The following is a 20973-nucleotide window of genomic DNA, read 5'->3' as shown; positions in this document are numbered from 1 at the left end:
AACAATCATTAATATTGTTCTCTCAGATTTAAGTGTCAATAAAATGAGAAGTCAGATAACAGTGACTTGATCCTTTCTCTGCTCTATCTGGTTAAATGACCCAGATAATTATCAGTTCCTAAGAATTAATGAAATTATAAAAGAAATATTTAGTAGGCTCATTAGAGTTGTAATCAAATGACTTGTCTCATGCTGTATCTTCTAGCTCAGTCAAGCAATAGGAAGCTAAGCATGCTCTCACAGGAATATGGGAAATCCAAAAATTGTTTTATGAATTCCTCTAAATGAATTTTCTCAGGGGTAGGATACCACATAGTCATGGTGAAGGAACCTCATTGTAATGTTGAAGAAGTCACAAAATTGATTCATTATTATGCACCAGCAGCCACAATGGAGAGCAATGTTGGAACTGAATTGTCATTTACTCTACCCAAAGAATATGCACACAGGTATGAATCTAAAGAGTACTAAGTGGTTGATTTTTAAATAGCCAGAAATCATGGTGCTTTTCCTGGTTTCTTCTGACTTAGCAAGATTTATTTATTTAGTAAGATACAACTTCTTTCATAGCTGTCATTTGCACTGAAGAAAGAGATGCTGCTTAATGGCTATAGCCATGGGTGTGGTATGTTGGTAGACTAAAAAGCACTTCTAGTGAGCAGATGAAGGGAAGTATTAAGAAAATGTGATCAGGGACCAACATTGTGGCACAGCAACATAAGCCACTTATGGTGCCACCAGCATCCCATATGATCACCAGTTTAAGTCCTGGCTGTTCTACTTCCAATCCAGCTCCCTGCTAATGCACCTGGGAAGGCAACAGAAGATGACCTGAGTGCTTAGGCCCTTGCCACCCATGTGGGAAACCAGGATAGAGTATAGATTCCTGGCTTCAGCCTGGCCCAGCCTCAACTCTTGTGGCCATTTGGAGCATGAACCTGAGGATCGAAGATCTCTCGATCTGTCTCTTTTTATGCCTCCCCCTCCCCCACACCATAGCTCTGCATTTCAAATAAATAAATATTTTTTAAAATTTAATTAAAATAAGATGACTTAATGGTAACTCTTGGATTTAAGATGACAAGAACTCAGGAAATAGGCAGTAGAAATGCTCCAGTTAGCCAAGTTATCTGTCAAAGGGAGTAAAAGAAGACATAACTCTACCTGTGATAATCATCCTAAAATATATCAATGGCTTTTGGCTGTTAAGTTGCTGGCTCCTCTGCTTCAGACCAGCTTCATGTTAAAGTGCACCCTGAGAGGCAGCAGGTGACAGCTCAAGTACTTGTGTCCCTGACGCCACATGGGAGGCCCAGATGGAGAATTCTGACTCCTGGTCATGGCTTGCCCTAACCTAGACTGTTTTGGGCATTTGGAGAATGAATCAGCAGAAGGAAGATCTCTATCTGTCTCTCTCATACTCACTCACTCACTCACTTACTCACTCATTCTTGCTCTGCCTTTCAAATAAGTAACAAATAAATAAACTTGAAAAAATGACCATAATTATCCAAGAACCAAGTAGAGTGGGAAGCAATTTGCTGTAGCAATTTGTTAGTTTCTTTCTCTCCATTTGTTTGACCTTTCTGATTTACTAGAAGCATGAAATTATAAAAAGCAATGAAGTAAAGAATGATCTACATTTTATTCACTGGTAAGGGAAAATCAGAATTATATATAAATTATATATTTTATACATATAAAATATAAATTATATAATATATATAAATTATATCTTTTAGGTTAAAAAGATATAAATATGAAAGCCATCTAGTTTGGTGCCAGCTTTTTCTCTCCCTCTTCTACTTCTAGGTTTGAAACTCTGTTTACTGCCCTGGAAAAGAGACAGGAAAAGCTGGGTATTGCTAGCTTTGGTGCTTCTATCACTACTATGGAAGAAGTCTTCCTCAGGTGAGTGATAATATATGGAGAAAAGGCAAACCTTGGAGGGAAAGGTCTACATCTCAGTTTCCTGTAAACTCATCCAACTTTAATATTTCACATATTAGAAATGTAAGGGTAGGCCGGCGCCGTTGCTCAACAGGCTAATCCTCCGCCTTGTGGCGCCGGCACACCGGGTTCTAGTCCCGGTCGGGGCACCGGATTCTGTCCCGGTTGCCCCTCTTCCAGGCCAGCTCTCTGCTGTGGCCGGGAGTGCAGTGGAGGATGGCCCAAGTGCTTGGGCCCTGCACCCCATGGGAGACCAGGAGAAGCACCTGGCTCCTGCCATCGGATCAGCACGGTGCACCGGCCACAGCACACCGGCCACAGCGGCCATTGGAGGGTGAACTAACGGCAAAAGGAAGACCTTTCTCTCTGTCTCTCTCTCTCTCACTGTCTACTCTGCCTGTCAGAAAAATAAAAAATAATAATAATAAAGAAAAAGAAATGTAAGGGCTGGGGAAGAGGGGCGGATGGTGGGGTGACTTTGGGAACCACTGTTCTACTAAAGTTACCACACTGCCTCCAAACAATGATCCTGCCAGGCATGAGCAAACCAAGGAAGCTTCTGTGTTGGGAACTGCTACTCCCGGTCTCCAAGCAACATCCTGGGATGAGTTTGAAATGAAAAGCTTATTGTTTTGTTGCTTTTTGTTTTGTTTTGATGCAGGGTCAGTCATATGGAAAATGTACCAGAAGATATCCTAGCCATGCAGCCTCCCTCGCAGATGAGCCAACCCACAATGAACCAGAATAGGAATGCATCAAATGTCCAGGGAACACATTCTCCCACACTGAATGAAAGCTCTATTAAGTTTAATACTGGGGTAAGCACCTGTACTAAAAAACCTGGTGTATATTTGGTTTGGATAAAGTGTATTTTGTTTTAATGATTAACTGAAAAGCATTTGGAGTTCTCAGCCACTGCAAGCACAACCAGAGGTGGAGTCTTTTGTGCCACACACTAACCTACATACGAATACAAAAGGGATAGGTTGTGGGTAACATGCTAAAATATACAGCAAAGACAAACCTTGGAAGGAAAACACCACATCAATTATTGTCAGTTCTTTTTTTTCTGTTTTATATTATTTTTCAAATTGATAACCCAGATATTGCTTGGTTTACTGAAGCTAGAATAAGGGTACTAGTGAGCCTAATTTAAAAAAAAATCAAGCCTGTGTTTTTAAGGTTCTGCAGTAGAAACTGTAACTACCTAGCAGATCATTCCCTAAGTAGTCATGATCCTCAGCTTGGGTAGTCTCTTTGAGTTACCACATTTCTTTCATTGTCCTTCCAAATTATCTATTCCTTCTATAAACCATCCTAGTTAACTTGGTTATCAGGAATCTAAAGAAATTCATGTTGTTGAGATTTTAAGTGTTACATCAAAAGCCAGACTTGTAAGCATTTTATTTAATATCATATAGTAGGGGCCAGAGCTGTGGCATAGTGGGTAAGGCCACAGCCTGCAGTGCCGGCATTCTATATGGGCACCAGTCCAAGTCCTGGCTGCTCCACTTCCAAACCAGCTATGGCCTGGTTATGCAGTGGGAGATGGTCCAAGTCCTTGAGTCCTTGCACCCATGTGGGAGACCTGGAAGAAACTCCTGGCTCCTGGCTTCAGATCAGCACAGCTCAGGCTGTTGTAGCCATCTGAGGAGTGAACCAGCAGATGGAAGACCTCTCTCTCTCTCTCTCTCTCTCTCTCTCTCTGCCTCTCCCTCTCCCTCTCTGTAACTCAGCCTTTCAAATAAATAAATAAATAAATCCTTTAAAAAGTTCAAAAAAATCATATAGCAGAAATTGGCAAACTTTAGGTAGATCCCACAAATGTTGAAGGTTTTGTGGGCCATATTGTCTCCATCACAGCTATTCAACTTTGTCATTGTATTGTGAAAGCTACCATGACAATCCAGCAGTGAGTGGACATAGCTGTGTTCCAGTAAAACTTCATTTACAAAAATAGTCCATAGCTTTTGCTCTCTTCCCTTATACTGACAAAAGATACTAGTGTGTTCTATCATCTGTGCTTCAGATTCCAAGTATGTATGTATATAAAGTTTATATGATTATACCATGTACATGTGTTTGTATCAGAAAATTTCAATGCATTCATCTTAATTAATTTTACCATGAATGATAAGTTTAGGTCTATGACTATCATAATGTTTTATTTCTCCCTTCTTTAGTGCTCCCTCTACTGCCAACAGTTTCGTGCCATGTTCTTAAAGAGAATAATGTTCAGTTGGCGCAATTGGAAACTGGTTTTGGTACAGGTACTGGGACTTGCAGCTTCCTTTGCCTTTATGTTTGAGGTTGCTAAGCCTTCAAATGCTGAAGAGAAGGCTAGAAAAATGGATTTGGGTGAATATGGTCAGACCACTGTGCCTTATTCTATTTCTGGAAATTCTGATTTGACTACAAATTTCTTAAAACTCCTTGAGAGTAAGCTAGTATCTGAGAAACAAAAACTTAAGGAAGTGAAAGGTAAGCTCCATTAAGAAAAAATAAAAATAAAAAAGGACTGCTGTAAGATAATCTGATTGTGCTACTTCCAAAGAAGGATCTTAACTATCTTTGACTACTTGCTACATTTTTTTCTGCTACTCATCAATATTCTAGAAGTAGGTAAGTGAGTCAAGAAATGCCCTCTATAAGGCTACTAGCTGTAACAGTAAATTTTTACTGGATGCATTTTGGTTGTGGGTTAAATACAAGGCATTTGTTGTTCCTTTCAAGTAAAAAGAGAGAGGGAGGAAGGGAGGGAATGAGAGAGAGAGAGAACCCATAGTGCCAATAGTTGCTGAGAAATTCAGCATGAATGAAAAAGAATTCTGGAAGACTTAGTGGGCTAGTAACTAAGAACATTTATTTTTAAGATAGAAATAATAATAGTTTACATTGTCTAATTTGTTATTGAGTATTATTTTGTTTTGTTTTTAGTAAAATACTTTACCTGTATATCATTTAATTTGAAGTCATTATGTTTGTATATATTTTTACTACCCTCATTTGAATGAAGCACTAATACTTGAGTGAGTCAAATGATTTGTCTCACATCAATCATCTAGGAAATACAGAGACTTGAATTTAGCCTGATCTGCCTTGAATCCACAAACTTAGAAGTTACTGTACCACATTACCTCTCTGAAAAAAGTCTGTTTTCTTTCAAGTATAATTGTTTCCTCACAGATACCATGTTCTTTCCTGTAACTACCACCTGATGGACAGTGGTCCTTTAGGTTAGCAAACACCCTACAGGAGTAGCAAGCCTGCTTTGATTATTCTGTGTTCTTCAGGATGTGTTGTGAGGGGTGAAAATGTATTTGGAAGTGTTGATTGCTCCTTTAAAATGAAATCCTGTTCAACAATCCACAAATAATTGATTGGCTGATTGCAAATAATTGTCCCTATTCCTCCTGTCTTAAAATAATAAGAGAGGAACACTTATTAAACCAACAATACATGTAAAGAGGTTCTCTGATTCATACAATGATTATTTTTGTAATACAGTACACTATTCACATTTAAAATATAAAAATGATTAACCAAATATGTTCTGTTATACCAATAGTGAGATTAAAAATTTAATGGAATAATGTAATAGCCCCATCAATCTCTATTTTCAATTGAATGTTATCTTTCTATTCATTAGCTAAAAATCATCTAAGCATAGAGATACGGTCTTTAGGCTCCACCAGACTAATTTTGCTTTAAGGAAATTTCATGTAATTTTTAAGCCTTTCTCTTATTTTCTTAGCCAAAGAGCCTTTTATACTGCATACTACTAGTTTTATATGGTTTCCCTGTATTACAAATTTCATGCCTTTTTTTACTTCTTAATCTTTAGTGTACAGAAAGGGCAAAAATTCTTTAGAAATTGTTCTTTCTCTTTGCCCAAACTATAGGAAAATGTTTTCCAATGAGGAAATACATGTCTACCTAATGTCTTATATCTAATTTTCTTAATTATCACTGGGAGGAACACTAGTAACTCTTTAATTGTAGCCATGAAATAAGTTGACATGAGCTTTAGGAAGTAATATAGCACAATAATAACATAAAAATTTTGTTTGCCTTTCCAAATAGAACTAAATGTTTCCTCATCTTCCATAATTCAGGTATATCCCTCTTTTATGCAATTAGCACACTGTTACAATTGTGTATTTTTCATCTATCTCTCAAACTAGATCATAAGAAGCAAGGACTTTCTTTCTATTTCCAGTACCTTACTCAACTCCTGACACAAAATAAGCATAAAATCAAATATAATATCAAACTGAATTGAATGTGAGGGAAAGAGTGAGTCCAGAATCAAATAAGTCACTAGGCTAGATGTCATTTACCTCTCCTTGATATTTCTTAATCAACTGTCTTCCATTTACCTTCTCTACTCTTTACTTGTTTTTAATCTGCTTTGTATTATATATTGAATTATTAATTTGATTTTTAATTCTGACATCAACATTTGATTATTTCTATGGAATCCAGTTCTCTGGTAAATTCTCCCTACTATCTTGTTCACCTGTGAATTTCTTTCTGTTGTCCGTGCTTTCTCTTGGTTCTGTTTCTTAGTATACCTATAATTTGTTAATTCAATGGCAAATATATCAATGAAAATTATAAAAATTCTACATGAGTTTATCTTTTCCACAGATTTTATTTAACTTCTGAAAGGTAGTAAGATTGAGGGAAGATTTAAATCCAATCAGGAATCGAAGTGGTTTGAGGTTGTGTTGAAAATATTTAAGAAGTAGTCTATATGGGTATTTCAATGAGCTCATGGGTATGTGTAATTAAAAGATAAGTTTATTTTGATATACAAATTTTGAAATCAATGCATTTTTTCACAATACTCGTTTTTCATGAACTCTTTGAATGTCTCTTGTACTTCTTCCTCATTAGTATTAGGGTATACCACTCCAATAAAGTCCCTGTTGACAACTTGAAATTTTATTCAGGCATGCCTACCATTTATAAATCATATTAAAGCCTTAAAGAAAAAAAGAGTTGTAAAATGTTGGACTGACTTCAGTGCATTTTATTCTTCCCAAGGTCTTAGTCCCCAACTGTAGATTGCTTTTCTAGAACTCTAATGCCCTCAAGTAGGTTCTTTAAACATTTTTTATATAGTTTTCCTTGCTTTGTGGAGGAAGGTTTTGTCAGCTCTAAGATAAGCAATCAATGCTATAAGTGAACTACTTAAAAATCCATGTAAGGCAGATAAGCAAGTTGAGAGATGTATTCTCATTTCTCATTGAAATTGTAGTTTACATTATAGACTATGAACTAAGATTTTCAAACTTAATGATGATGAATTAATGTACTTGAGGAGAATGGCAATTGTTTTAAGCAATCATTGTGGGAAATTGAAAGGTATGAGAAAACTATTTGTTCTTCTTCACAGGCATCTGTTGTAGGTTACCTGAATTGTGGAAATACTGACCAATCTTGTTTCCTTATCCTAGGTGATCTACTGAATTTCTTGATGGAAAATAGTGATAATCGTTTATACATTATTGCGCTTTCCATTGAGGTGAAAACAAATGAGACAGTATTTACTGCTCTGTTCAACAATGAAGCATACCATTCACCATCTATGGCCCTAGCAGTGTTAGACAACGTTCTGTCCATGTCCGTTTCTGGCAAGGATGCTTCCTTAACAGTCTCCAATAAACCTCAGCCACGCCCTAACAGTAAAGATAAGGAAAGGTATGCCATTCTTTTCAATAGGAATGAGTGTTACACTTTAAATACATTCTTCCCAGCCTGTATGATAACATTTACATTTGCAAGATAGCTATTGATAGAAATGTATATTTTCTACCTTGTTAATTTTGTGATATATCTTCTTTTGTTCCTTATTCTGTAGAACTGAAAATGGAAATCTGGTGGCCTCCAATATACAGCTTGGCGTGGCTATTCTGATCAGTGGATTTTGTCTCCTGACAGTGACTGAGAAAACCTCTAAGGCAAAGCATATCCAGTTTTTGAGTGGAACCTCTGTCTTTGTGTACTGGATTTCTGCTTTACTGTGCGATTTCATCATCTTCTTCATTTCCTTCTTATTACTAATGGTGAGTGTTAGATAAAGTTTCTTGAGCTTGTTTTCTTTCTCTACCACACGGAAAATTCCTATTCTAATGATTTCATAAGCCTAGCTCTGCCAGTAAATCATGTTTTCTCATTACTTCAGAAAATACATTCCAAATTTTCTCTGCATAAACTTTCTCTCCTATATGCTTTATCAGGAGAAAACTCCTTTTTTTTCTGCAACAACACAATGATTTTTCCTGAACCAGCTTCCAATTTATCTTCTTATCAACTTTTGCTATCAAAACTGCTCTATAGGTGGAAAACCTTCCTATGTCTCATATACCCAGTCATGTCAGGTTTTACTCCCTGGTGGTCCTTCTGACTCCTCTTATACCACTGCCAGCTTCTATAGTTTCCCTTTGAGTTTCATCAATTTATTTAAAAAATTTTATTGAATACCTGCTATCATCTTGACACTTCTTAGGATTCAGTGTTGTTTTGTTAAAACATAAATCTAAATTCTATCCCACAGTCCTGTTGGAGCACTTTGTGCCTGATCACTATTGGAAAGCTAAGCTAGTGCCCAGTGATTTCCAATCCTGAACTTTATGGGAGTAAGTGCATTGGCAAAAACATCTTAGACTGGGGTGCTAAATGAGGTTTAATTTTCTTATTCCCATGAAATTCATACCCATGTAATTCCAATCAATGAGGAATCACAGCAAAAATAAAACATATTTGAATGTATACCACACTGCTCCCTAGTGAAAGGAGCATTCCAGAACACAATCCAACAATGTTAAAGAAATTATATAGACATTTATCCAAAGAAAATATACAGATGGCCTAAAAGTGTACAAAATATGCTCCATTTTTCTAATCATTATGGAAATGTGAACCAAAACCTTGAGGTATCATATCTGTTGGGATGGCTCACAGTTTAGGATGCCCATATCCCATACCAGAGTTCCTGATTTGAGTCCCACCACCTCTGCTTCCAGTCCAGCTTCCTGCTAATGCCTATCCTGGGAAGCAGTAAATGAAGACTCATGTACTTGAGTCCTTGCTTCTCATGTGGGAGACCCAGATGGAGTTCCAGGCTCATGGCTTCAGCTTGATCCCCTCTCCCCAACCTCCAGCATAGGCAGAGCAAGATTCAAGCCACTAGAAAGTGGAACCTGTGTGATGAGACTCTGCACCAGGTAAAGCTCAAAGGGCTCTGTATCTGCTCACAGATGCAGCCTTTCTATCTGCTCTGCACCAGGCAAAGACCTGCACCCTGGTGTAATGCACAGGTGGACTGAAAACAGTCGTCTCATTGACCATGGAATTTTCCCCATGGCCTGCTACTGAGATATACACACTCTTGCTGAGTCTGAGAGGAACACTCCATAATCCCACTGCTACTACCATCAATGGCTATAAAAGATTCAGGGAGACTACTCTAGCACCCTACTGAAAATAAAGATAAAATAGCTTATCAAAGTGATACCTGAAGATGTGTCTTCAGTAAAACCTGTTTCCATAAAACCCACTCATTAAAACTGATAGAGGCCGGCGCCGTGGCTCAATAGGCTAATCCTCCGCCTTGCAGCGCTGCCACACTGGGTTCTAGTCCCGGTCGGGGCGCCAGATTCTGTCCCAGTTGCCCCTCTTCCAGGCCAGCTCCCTGCTATGGCCTGGGAGTGCAGTGGAGGATGGCCCAAGTGCTTGGGCCCTGCACCCCATGGGAGACCAGGAGAAGCACCTGGCTCCTGCCTTGGGATCAGCATGGTGCGCCGGCCACAGCACGCCAGCCGCGGCAGCCATTGGAGGATGAACCAATGGCAAAGGAAGACCTTTCTCTCTGTCTCTCTCTCTCACTGTCCACTCTGCCTGTCAAAAAAAAAAAAAAAAACCTGATAGAAATAACTGATCCACCAGATGTGCAAATATCAGTTTACACACATAGGAAGTGCACAGGTATGGCACCAACAAAGGAACATAATAATGTTTTGGTAAGAGATTTAAAAGAAAAAGAGGCTGAGGTAACATCTGTTAAAAAATTCAAAAGAATGAGTATAACAGTCAGAGATTCAAGAGAATACAGACAGAAAGTTGAAAGAAATCCCCAACGTATAAGAAGAATGATGAATTCAGTAAAAAAGAGGAGATTTTGAATTTCAATAAAAAAAAGAAATGTTGGACATGAAAGACTCAGTTAGTAGGCTGGCACTGCGGCTCACTAGGCTAATCCTCTGCCTGTGGTGCCGGCACACTGGGTTCTAGTTCCGGGGTGCTGGATTCTGTCCCGGTTGCTTCTCTTCCAGTCCAGCTCTCTGCTGTGGCCCAAGAGTGCAGTGGAGGATGGCCCAAGTCCTTGAGCCCTGCACCCGCATGGGAGACCAGGAGAAGCACCTGGCTCCTGGCTTCTGATCAGCGCGGTGCGCTGGCCGCAGCGGCCATTAGGGGGTGAACCAACAGAAAAGGAAGACCTTTCTCTCTGTCTCTCTCACTGTCCACTCTGCCTGTCAAAAAAAAAAAACTCAGTTAGTGAAATAATTTGTTAATGAAATGAATTGGGAATCAAAAGTTTTCCAGCATAGAAAAGCACAGAACCAGATGGCTTCATTGCTGAATTCTACCAAACTTTTAAGGATGACTAACAATGATTCTTCTCAATCTACTGCAAAAAAAAAAAAAATGAAAAGGATGATGAGAACCCTTCCAAACTCATTCTAAAAGCCAGCATTAACTTGATTCAAAAGAAGACAAGGACAGACACACACACACACACACATACATACACACACACATGGAAACTTTAGATCAATATTTCTGATGAAGTTATATGTAAAAATTCTCCACATAATACTAACAAATTGAATCTGACAACACATCAAAAAAACCATTCATCATGATCAAGGGAGATGTATCTCAGAGATGCAGGGATGGTTCAACAAATGTAAATCAATAAACAATACATTGACATGCGTCTTCCTTCTGAGTGCCACCATTCTCTGCTTCCTGGCGCTGCTTCTGGTGGTGGCTCTAGGTGGCTCTGCTTTGCCTGTCTGTGAGCCTCGATCATTAGTGTCGTTACCAAGTTCTCAGGATGACCAGATGCCTCACAGCTGGACAGTGGACCTTGCAAGCAGGAACTTTACTTCATGAAATATTCTCCAGTAGCACTGGATGTGCAAATAGACCTGTCTCCCATACAATATAATTCCAGAGATCAAAGTAGGGAATGAAATCATCTCAAGTGATGTAACTGTATACACATTGTTAATCACAATAGAAGGGGCCCTGGAATAGACAGAAAGTTTGAGAAGTGATAAGAGGAAAGAACATTGCTCAATCAGCAATGACTAACTAGTACTTACTAAGTACATAAGTCTATAATTTTGCTAGAAATATATTATTAGGTCAAAGCCAAGATGGCGGAATAGTAAGGGCATGCACCAATAGTCTGGGAAAAGATAGGTTAATAAAAGTGGAGTTACTATAGCCTCAGAAAAATACTCAGAAAAAAACTACAGAGGAAACTCTTCTGGATCTAGTGGATGTGACACAGAGGACCTACAGGGAGAGCAAAGTCGCCCACCGCATGGAAGCCATGCTGCGGGAGCGGCGATGCGGGAGCCCAGTCGCAGGAGCATAGCCACAGAATCTGCACGCCAGCGCTGGAAGAGAAGGTGAGAAAAAAACCTCTCAGTAACTTGAGAAATTGGCGGGGAAAGGCAGAACGAGGCCTGAGGCCCCACCGTGGAAAGTGCACCAGGCTGACTGGAGGAGAGAAAAAAACGAAAAAATAAGGGGAACCAGCATGGACACTAGCCTCTCGCTTCACTCACCTTACAAAGCCGAGCAAGACAAAGAGCATACGTAAAACGGTGCCTGCCATTAGCAGGTTAGATCTACTGAAAGTGGGTGGAGCTAACGAACTGAGACTGTGAAAATCTGAGGGGGGGCCAGAGAACTAACCAAGTACACAAACTTGATAACCTTGGCAACCCGGTGAGAGACTGCGGAGAAATGCCAAACAAACGTAGAAACCGAGGTAGGCCGGCGCCATGGCTCACTAGGCTAATCCTCCGACTTGCGGCGCCGGCACACCGGGTTCTAGTCCCGGTCGGGGCACCGATCCTGTCCCGGTTGCCCCTCTTCCAGGCCAGCTCTCTGCTGTGGCCAGGGAGTGCAGTGGAGGATGTCCCAAGTCTTTGGGCCCTGTACCCTATGGGAGACCAGGAGAAGCACCTGGCTCCTGCCATCAGATCAGCGCGGTGCGCCGGCCACAGCGCGCTACCGCGGCGGCCATTGGAGGGTGAACCAATGGCAAAAGGAAGACCTTTCTCTCTGTCTCTCTCTCACTGTCCACTCTGCCTGTCAAAAAAATAAATAAATAAAAATTAAATTAAAAAAAAAGAAACCGAGGTAATAAGAGCAAGGAAGATACTATGATGCCCCCAAATGAAAAAGACACCCCAATTCAAGATTATGAAGATGATGAGATAGAAGAAATGAAAGAAATGGATCTCAAAAAATTGATAAGAACATTAAGAAGTTTTCAAAAACAAATTCTTGAACTACAAAAATCTTTAATGGACAAGATAGAAAATCTCTCTTGCGAAAATGAAATATAAAGGAGGAATTGAAATGAAACAACTAGTAGAACAAGAAACTGTGATAGTGACGAGAAACCATAATGAAATGAAGAACTCAGTAGATCAAATGACAAACACATTAGAGAGCCTTAAAAACAGAATGGGCGAAGCAGAAGAGAGAATATCGGACTTAGAAGACAGAGCACAGGAAAGTATACAGTCAAAGCAAAGAAAAGAAGAGGAAATTAGAAATCTAAAACATATTGTTGGGAATCTACAGGATACTATTAAAAAACCCAACATTCGGGTTCTAGGAGTTCCTGAAGGCATGGAGAGAGAGTAAGGATTAGAAGGCCTTTTTAGTGAGATACTAGCAAAAAATTTCCTAGGTTTGGAGAAGGACAGAGACATCCTAGTACAGGAAGCTCATAGAACCCCTAATAAAAAGACCAAAAGTAATCCTCACCACAACACATTGTAATTAAACTCACCACAGTAAAACATAAAGAAAAGATCTTAAAATGTGCAAGAGAGAAACGTCAGATTACTCTCAGAGGATCTCCAATTAGAATCACAGCTGACTTCTCTTTTTTTTTTTTTTTTTTTTTACAGGCAGAGTGGATAGTGAGAGAGAGAGACAGAGAGAAAGGTCTTCCTTTTTGCCATTGGTTCACCCTCCAATGGCCACTGCGGCTGGCGCATCTCGCTGATCCGAAGCCAGGAGCCAGGTGCTTCTCCTGGTCTCCCATGCGGGTGCAGGGCTCAAGGACTTGGGCCATCCTCCACTGCCTTCCCGGGCCATAGCAGAGAGCTGGCCTGGAAGAGGGGCAACCGGGATAGAATCCGGCGCCCCAACTGGGACTAAAACTCGGTGTGCAGGTGCCACAAGGCGGAGGATTAGCCTGTTAAGCCACGGTGCCGGCCCACAGCTGACTTCTCCTCAGAAACACTACAAGCGAGGAGGGAATGTCGAGACATAGCCCAGGTACTAAGAGAGAAAAACTGCCAGCCCAGAATATTATATCCTGCAAAGCTCTCATTTGTGAATGAAGGTGAAATAAAAACCTTTCACAGCAAACAGAAATTGAAAGAATTTGTCACCACTTGCCCAGCCCTGCAAAAGATACTTAAAGATGTGTTACACGCAGCCGGCGCCGTGGCTAAACAGGCTAATCCTTTGCCTTGTGGCACCTGCACACCCTGTTCTAGTCCCAGTTGGGGCGCTGGATTCTATCCCGGCTGCCCCTCTTCCAGGCCAACTCTCTGCTATGTCCCGGGAAGGCAGTGGAGGATGGCCCAAGTCCTTGGGCCCTGCACCCGCATGGGAGACCAGGAGAAGCACCTGGCTCCTGGCTTCGGATCAGCGAGATGCGCCAGCCGCAGCGGCCATTGGAGGGTGAACCAATGGCAAAAAGGAAGACCTTTCTCTCTGTCTCTCTCTCTCACTATCCACTCTGCCTGAAAAAAAAAATGTGTTAAACGCAGAAACATGGTCATCAGCATGAAAGAAGGTAAAGGAAGGAAACCTCACAGCAAAAGATCACAGGAAACTCAGAGCATATATTAGAAAATATCTTTTGCAAATGGTAGGGCAAAGTTACTACTTATCGATAGTCACATTGAACATTAATGGCCTGAACTGTCCAGTTAAAAGACACCAATTGGCTGACTGGGTTAAGGAACAAAACCCATCTTTTTGCTGCTTACAAGAAACTCATCTTTCCAACAATGATCCATACAGACTGAAAGTGAAAGGCTGGAAAAAGATATACCATGCCAACAGAAATGAAAAAAGAGCGGGCGTAGCCATCTTAATATCGGACAACATAAACTTTACCACAAAAACTGTCAGGAGAGACAAAGAGGGGCACTATTTAATGATTAAGGGATCCATTCAACAGGAAGATATAACGATTATCAATGTATATGCACCTAATTACAGGGCACCGGTTTATTTTAAAGACTTGTTAAGGGACTTAAAGCCATCTGCACATTAATGTTTATTGCAGCTCAATTCACAATAGCTAAGACCTGGAACCAACCCAAATGCCCATCAACAGTAGACTGGATAAAGAAATTATGGGACATGTACTCCATAGAATACTATACAGCAGTAAGGAACAATGAAACCCAGTCATTTGAAACAAGACGGAGGGATCTGGAAAACATCATGCTGAGTGAATTAAGCCAGTCCCAAAGGAACAAATATCATTTGTTTTCCCTGATCGGCCATAACTAACTGAGCACCAAAGGGGAAACCTGTTGAAGTGAAATGGACACTATGAGAAACAGTGACTTGATCAGCTCTTGTCCTTACTGTTGATGTACAATGTAATACTTTATCCCTTTTAGTATTTTTGTTTTGTTCTAGTACTAGTGGTTGAACTCTGTAATTAACACACAATTATTCTTAGGTGTTTAAATTTTAACTGAAAAGTGATCCCAGTTAAATATAAGAATGAGAAAAAGAGAGGGAGGAGATGTACAATTTGGGACATGCACAATCAGACTTGCCCCAAATGATGGAGTTAGAAACATGCCAGGGGATTCCAATACAATCCGATCAAGGTGGCATGTACCAATGCCATCTCGCTAGTCCAGTGATCAACTTCAGTTCACAGTTGATCACACTGATAGGTGTAAGAGTCAAAGGGATCACACAAACAAGACTAGTGTCTGCTAATACTAACTGATAGAATCAAAAAGGGAGAAAACGATCCACCATGGGAAGCGGGATACACAGCAGACTCATAGAATGGCAGATGTCCTAAATAGCACTCTGGCCTCAGAATCAGCCCTTAAGGCATTCGGATCTGGCTGAAGAGCCCATGAGAGTATTGTAGGCATGGAAAGCCAAGACACTCTGGGGAAAAAAAAAAAAAGACCTAAATGAAAGATCTCTGTGAGTGAGATCCCAGTGGAAAGAATGGGGCCATCAAAGAAGGAGGTACCTTTCTCTGAAGGGAGGAGAGAACTTCCACTGTGACTATGACCCTGTCGGAATAAGATCGAAGTTGGCGAACCCTAAAGGCTTACATAGCCTCGGCAACTCATGACTAGAGCCTAGGGAGATTACTGATGCCATAAAGAAGAGTGTCAAATTGTTAACAACAGGAGTCACTGTGTACTTACGTCTCATGTGGGATCTGTCCTTAATGTGTTGTCCAATGTGAAGTAATGCTATAACTAGTACTGAAACAGTATTTTACACTTTGTGTTTCTGTGTGGGTGCAAACTGATGAAATCTTTACTTAGTATATACTAAATCGATCTTCTGTATATAAAGATAATTGAAAATGAAAAAAAAACTTGGTGTTAAATTGGAAATTGCTTAGAAAATTAATCAATTTTTTGAATCTTGATGGGAATGGAAGGGGAGAGTGAGTGGGAAGGGGGAGGGTTGCGGGTGGGGGGAGGTTGTTGGGGGGGAAGCCTTTGTAATCCATGAGCTGTACTTAGGAAATTTATATTCACTAAATAAAAAAATAAATAAAAAAGAAAGAAAATTAATCAATTTTTAAAAATATATCATGTAGGATCTCTGTCCTTAATGTGCTGTACATTGTGATTTAATGCTATAACTAGTACTCCAACAGTATTTTTCACTTTGTGTTGCTATGTGAGGGCAAACTGTTGAAATCTTAATATATACTAAACTGATCTTTTGTATATAAAGAGAATTGAAAGTGAATCTTGATGTGAATGGAAGGGGAGAGGGAGCGGGAAAGGGGAGGGTTGCGGGTGGGAGGGAAGTTATGGGGGGGTGGAAGCCATTGTAATCCATAAGCTGTACTTTGTTAATTTATATTCATTAAATAAAGTTTTAAAAAAAACAATACATCATACTAACAGAATGAAAGATATAAATCTGTCATCTCAGTAGACATAGAAAAGGCACTCAGAAGATTTAACATCTATTCATGCTTTTTAAAAACTTGAAGAAATTAGATCCCAAAGAAGCATACCTCAAAATAGTGTATAGAGAAATCCCTCAACCTGCATCACATTGAATAGGAGAAAAGCTGTAAGCATTTCCTCTATGGTCTGGAACCAGACAAGGGTGTTTACTCTCATGCTCTTATTTACAATAATACTAGAAGTTTTAGCCAGATATTAAGCAAGATAACAAAATTAAAGGCATAAAAATAGGAAAGAGGAAGGTCAGATTATCTGTGGGGGCCAGAATTGTGGCTTAGCTTGTAAAGCTGCCACCTCCGATGCTGACATCCCATATGGGCACTAGTTCCACTGCAGGCTGCTCCACTTCCACTCTAACTCCCTGCTAATGCACCTGGGAAAGCAGCCTAAGACAGCCCAAGTGCTTGGGCCCCTGTACCCATTATTATTATTGGGGAGAAGTATACTGACTTTGTGTAGGAACTTTTTGTTTTTCTCTATTTGAGAGGCAGACCAGAAACGGACATAGAACTCTCACCTGCTGATTTACTCCTCAATTGCCCCAAACACCCAAAAATGGGAAGTGGGAATTCAATCCAGATCTCCCTTATGGGTGGTAGGGATCTAACTAATGAACCATCACCACCAAGGGTCTGTGTATTGGCAGGAAGCTGGAGGTGGGAATTGGTGCCAGCAATCAAAACCAGGCAATCCAATAAGGATATGGGTATCTTAACTAGTAGTGTAGCTACTAGGCCAAATGCCTATCCTGTCTGTGATTTACTTTCATTAAACTACTGTTCCAAGTAGAAAAAAAACATATAGTGATTCTGCTCACTGGAATGTCCTCTAGTGAGGAAGACAGGGGACTGACTTATTCCATTTCATGGGCATGTTTAAGTGGCAGATTGCCTTAATTAATGAATACTTCTGTACTAAATAAAGACTAGATTTACTCTCTTCCTCTAAATATTCTGACGTGGTTTCTTTTTATACTTGTCCTTCACCTTGCCTTTATCTCTCTGCCCTCTGTGTTTCAGATTGTATTCAGATACTACAAACTTAATATTTACATCATGGAGTACCACATTCTGGAAACAATGCTAATCTTCACACTGTTTGGCTGGTCTGCCATTCCCCTCACGTATCTGTTGAGCTTCCTGTTTTCTGGAAGTACTTCTGCCTATGTCAAACTGATCCTATTCAACTACTTTTCAGGCACTATTTGCATCCTCATAGACAACTCGATAGATATCAGTAAGTATAAGGGCTACACAAAATTTCCTCCTTCCCAAGAAGATAGCAGTAACAAATAAGTGGTAATAGACTTACAGATATCTAAAATCTTTAGAAGGCAATTAGATTCTACGTTTGGGGGAAATTCTGTGCTTGACGGAACTCAATATACTTATGTTGAGTGCCTGCCAGTGACAGGTATCATGCCAGATCTAGGATTCTCATGTTAAAATGATAGGACTGAGCCTGAGTGCTAGAGGACTTCTCTGTCTCCATCTCCTCCTATAACGCCATCATATAGCAAGGATTCTATTTTGCATCTGAGTTTGGAAATTTTAGGAAGCTGGAAAATTTAGGAGGCTGCAATGAGAAGGTCCAATATATGTCCACAAAGAAATAATAATAAAAGGGAAAGAAATAGTGTTTAAAAGAAAGTGACTGAGCATTTCTAGGATTGTTCAAAGAGAAATTCCCAGTTTTGGAAAGTTCATTGAATTTTTCTTTTTTAATCCTTGCTTAGACAAATCATCATGAAACTAGAATACCAAAGTAAAAGAGAAGATATTTGAGGCAGCCAGAGAGAAAACAGAAATCTGTATGTTTAAATGTCCAGTGTAACTACTGGAGGAATATTTTTAAAGTATAACTTTCAAAACACAATAGATGATCAATACAAAAGAAGTAGAATTTGAAACTAAATTATACTCAAAATATGAAGGAGGAAGGGAGAAATAAAAATAGAAAAATGAGAATAAATAGTAAGGTAATAGGATGAGAGTAATTAACTCAAATGTGTCATAATTAAATGGCAACAAACATGCTTTTTAGATAAGTGACAAGTGCCATTCTAGAAGACTTCTCAACCTCAAATTTTCATTTTATGCTGCTTACAGGAGGTACCATTAAAAAATGAAGATGAAAAAGTAAAGAATGGTGAAGGATATATCATGTAAATAAAACTGGAGTGATTGTACTGATAGGAGAAATGGATATATATTCTTTAATGTAAAAAGAAGATAGAACATGACAGGAAACCATGTTCACAACATAATAGCAGATTAATTGAGCATGAAGTTGTAAGAATTCCAAAATTGTATTTGCCTAGCTATATATCTATAAGTGTATAAAAGTCAAAATTACCAGAGTTATTTGAAATAAGAGGTAAAATATGCATCACAGGAGATCTTAGCACACCTCTCTTGTAATTGATGGTTAACGTGGAAGGTAAATGAGTAAATGATATATATCAACTTACAGAGTTAATAAGTCTATATAGAACCCTCAAAACACATGGAATCTTTCAGAAACTGACAATGAAGACTACTAAAAGGATTCTTTCATTGACCATTATGCAATTAAATTAAAAATCAGTAACAAAAAGATAACTGGGAAAAGAACACACAATTAGGAATTTAAAAATGCTTGTACATATTAATAGGCCAAAGAGAGAATCATAACAGAAATTAGAAAATATTTATAACTGAAGAGTAACATAAATACTCAGCAGCTAAAGAATTATTTGGAGGAAATTGTATACCCTTAACTGCTAACATTAAAATGGCTAAAACTTAAGAAACCATCTGAATTAAAAAGTTATAAAAAACAATAAAGTAGAAGGAATGAAGAAATTAAAGCAAAGATTAATAGATAATTTAGAGATTTTCAACAGGGCCATAATAGTTAAATTAAAAGACTCACAAAATTGACAAGATGGCAAGTCCATCAAGAAAATATTAGGAATAAGAAGGAGATATATATATGCATATGCATGTATATACAAGTATATATGGTTATAAATATATTTACATATACACACATATGGTTAATATACTATTAAAATATAAGAAGATATGACAAGTATCAACCAGCAAATGTGAAACTTTGAATAAACTGTAACATTTCTAGAAAAAAAAGGCAATTTACTAAATATAAAATAATAAAAATTTAAATTACACCACAGGCATTCAAGTAAATAATAATTAAAATCCTTTTCACAAAGAAAACAAAAGACCTAGATGGTCTTACCTCACCAAAAAGACCTGAGAATTTTACAGTTAAAGCACAAACTGCATCACCAGCTACAAACTGAAACAAATATATTGGAGAGTAATTAGTGTTCTTCAAAAATAATCATCTGGTTTTTAATTCCCAGAGTTTGACTTGATTGTTACTGGGGATATGTTGTTCTGGGGATAGTTCATTTCCCTCTAAAGTAACCCTATTTTATCATCTTTTTGAAGTGCGAAGTTTATCGGATGGCACCAAACAGTCTCTACGCAATTTGTTACTGTTGTTTCCCAATTACAACCTTGCAAAGTGCCTCAGTGAATATACTAATATCTACAGTTTGAAGATACTGTGCAACGCTCTAAAGACTCCCTCTGCCTACCTTAACTGTAGTAAAGAAAGTAAGTATATCTGAGCGTCCAGGAAATCAGCTTCCAGCGCAAACCACGAAACATACAGCAACTTGCCCTTCCTTCCAAGGAAGGAGTTAGGACTCATGTTCAGTACATTAGTTATTTGGTAAGCCCGGGGAAAACCTCTTTAAATATGATAAAGCCTCAAAAGCAAGCCCAAGGTAAATTTATAGCAGTCATCAAAGCTAGAACAAGAGCTAGTGATTATTGACCTCTAGCTTACATAGACGACTTTAATCTTCATAACAATCTCATTGTGTTTTTATAGTCATTTCGAGGAAACTGAGTAAGCACCCCATGTCACATGGCCTGTGTCAAACAGCTTTTATGAGAACCTCTCTATGAGAAAGAACCTCCAAGGGAAGGATTTGTGTTGTCATTGCATTAACACTTAACTTGTGTTACATGACCACCACCACATTAGTCACACTCTCACCTGCCTATGGCTTATTTGGAAAAATAAAATCCATCCCCAGTGTCTAATGAAGGATCTGGCACACTGAAGGACTCAACTGTGCTTCTGAATAAGTAGTAGGTCAAGGCAGGAAGTAGTGATTTCGTTGATAAAGAGCAGGACAATGAGAAAAGAAACACAAATGAAAGCAACAGAAAAAAAGGAACACTATTTGTGAAAAACAAAAGGGTAAACATGCGTTTTTAGCTTTAAAATCTGTATGATAAAACTATCATTCGTTAGCTAATTTTGAAAATATCTTGTTTGTGCTGAGAGTGTAAAGTGTGGGAAGGAAAGGAGTGATTAGTAAGTCTGGTCCTACCTAAACAATAGTTCATGACCTCAGGGGGAAGCTCAGTATTCAAAAATGTAAACTATATAGACAGTAAACTTTAGGGGA

The 20973-nt window shown here is 39.0% G+C and overlaps 1 protein-coding gene across 1 annotated transcript in view; it reads left to right on the top strand.

Annotated features, from left to right (window-relative positions):
• The window catches only part of LOC133750311 (phospholipid-transporting ATPase ABCA3-like), a 101524-nt gene that overhangs the window by 60193 nt on the left and 20358 nt on the right, over positions 1–20973 (top strand). Inside the window, exons 14-21 of the mRNA XM_062179849.1 lie at positions 299–449; positions 1813–1911; positions 2612–2768; positions 4134–4431; positions 7413–7656; positions 7817–8021; positions 17504–17720; positions 19940–20107. Coding sequence (XP_062035833.1) covers positions 299–449; positions 1813–1911; positions 2612–2768; positions 4134–4431; positions 7413–7656; positions 7817–8021; positions 17504–17720; positions 19940–20107 — 1539 coding nt within the window. The remainder of the gene's footprint in view (positions 1–298; positions 450–1812; positions 1912–2611; positions 2769–4133; positions 4432–7412; positions 7657–7816; positions 8022–17503; positions 17721–19939; positions 20108–20973) is intronic.

This window comes from Lepus europaeus, chromosome 21, assembly GCF_033115175.1.
Source record: "Lepus europaeus isolate LE1 chromosome 21, mLepTim1.pri, whole genome shotgun sequence".
Taxonomy (NCBI): Eukaryota; Metazoa; Chordata; class Mammalia; order Lagomorpha; family Leporidae; genus Lepus; species Lepus europaeus.
The sequence above is the reverse complement of the archived record's forward strand: the minus strand, read 5'-3'. Positions and strand labels throughout refer to the sequence as shown.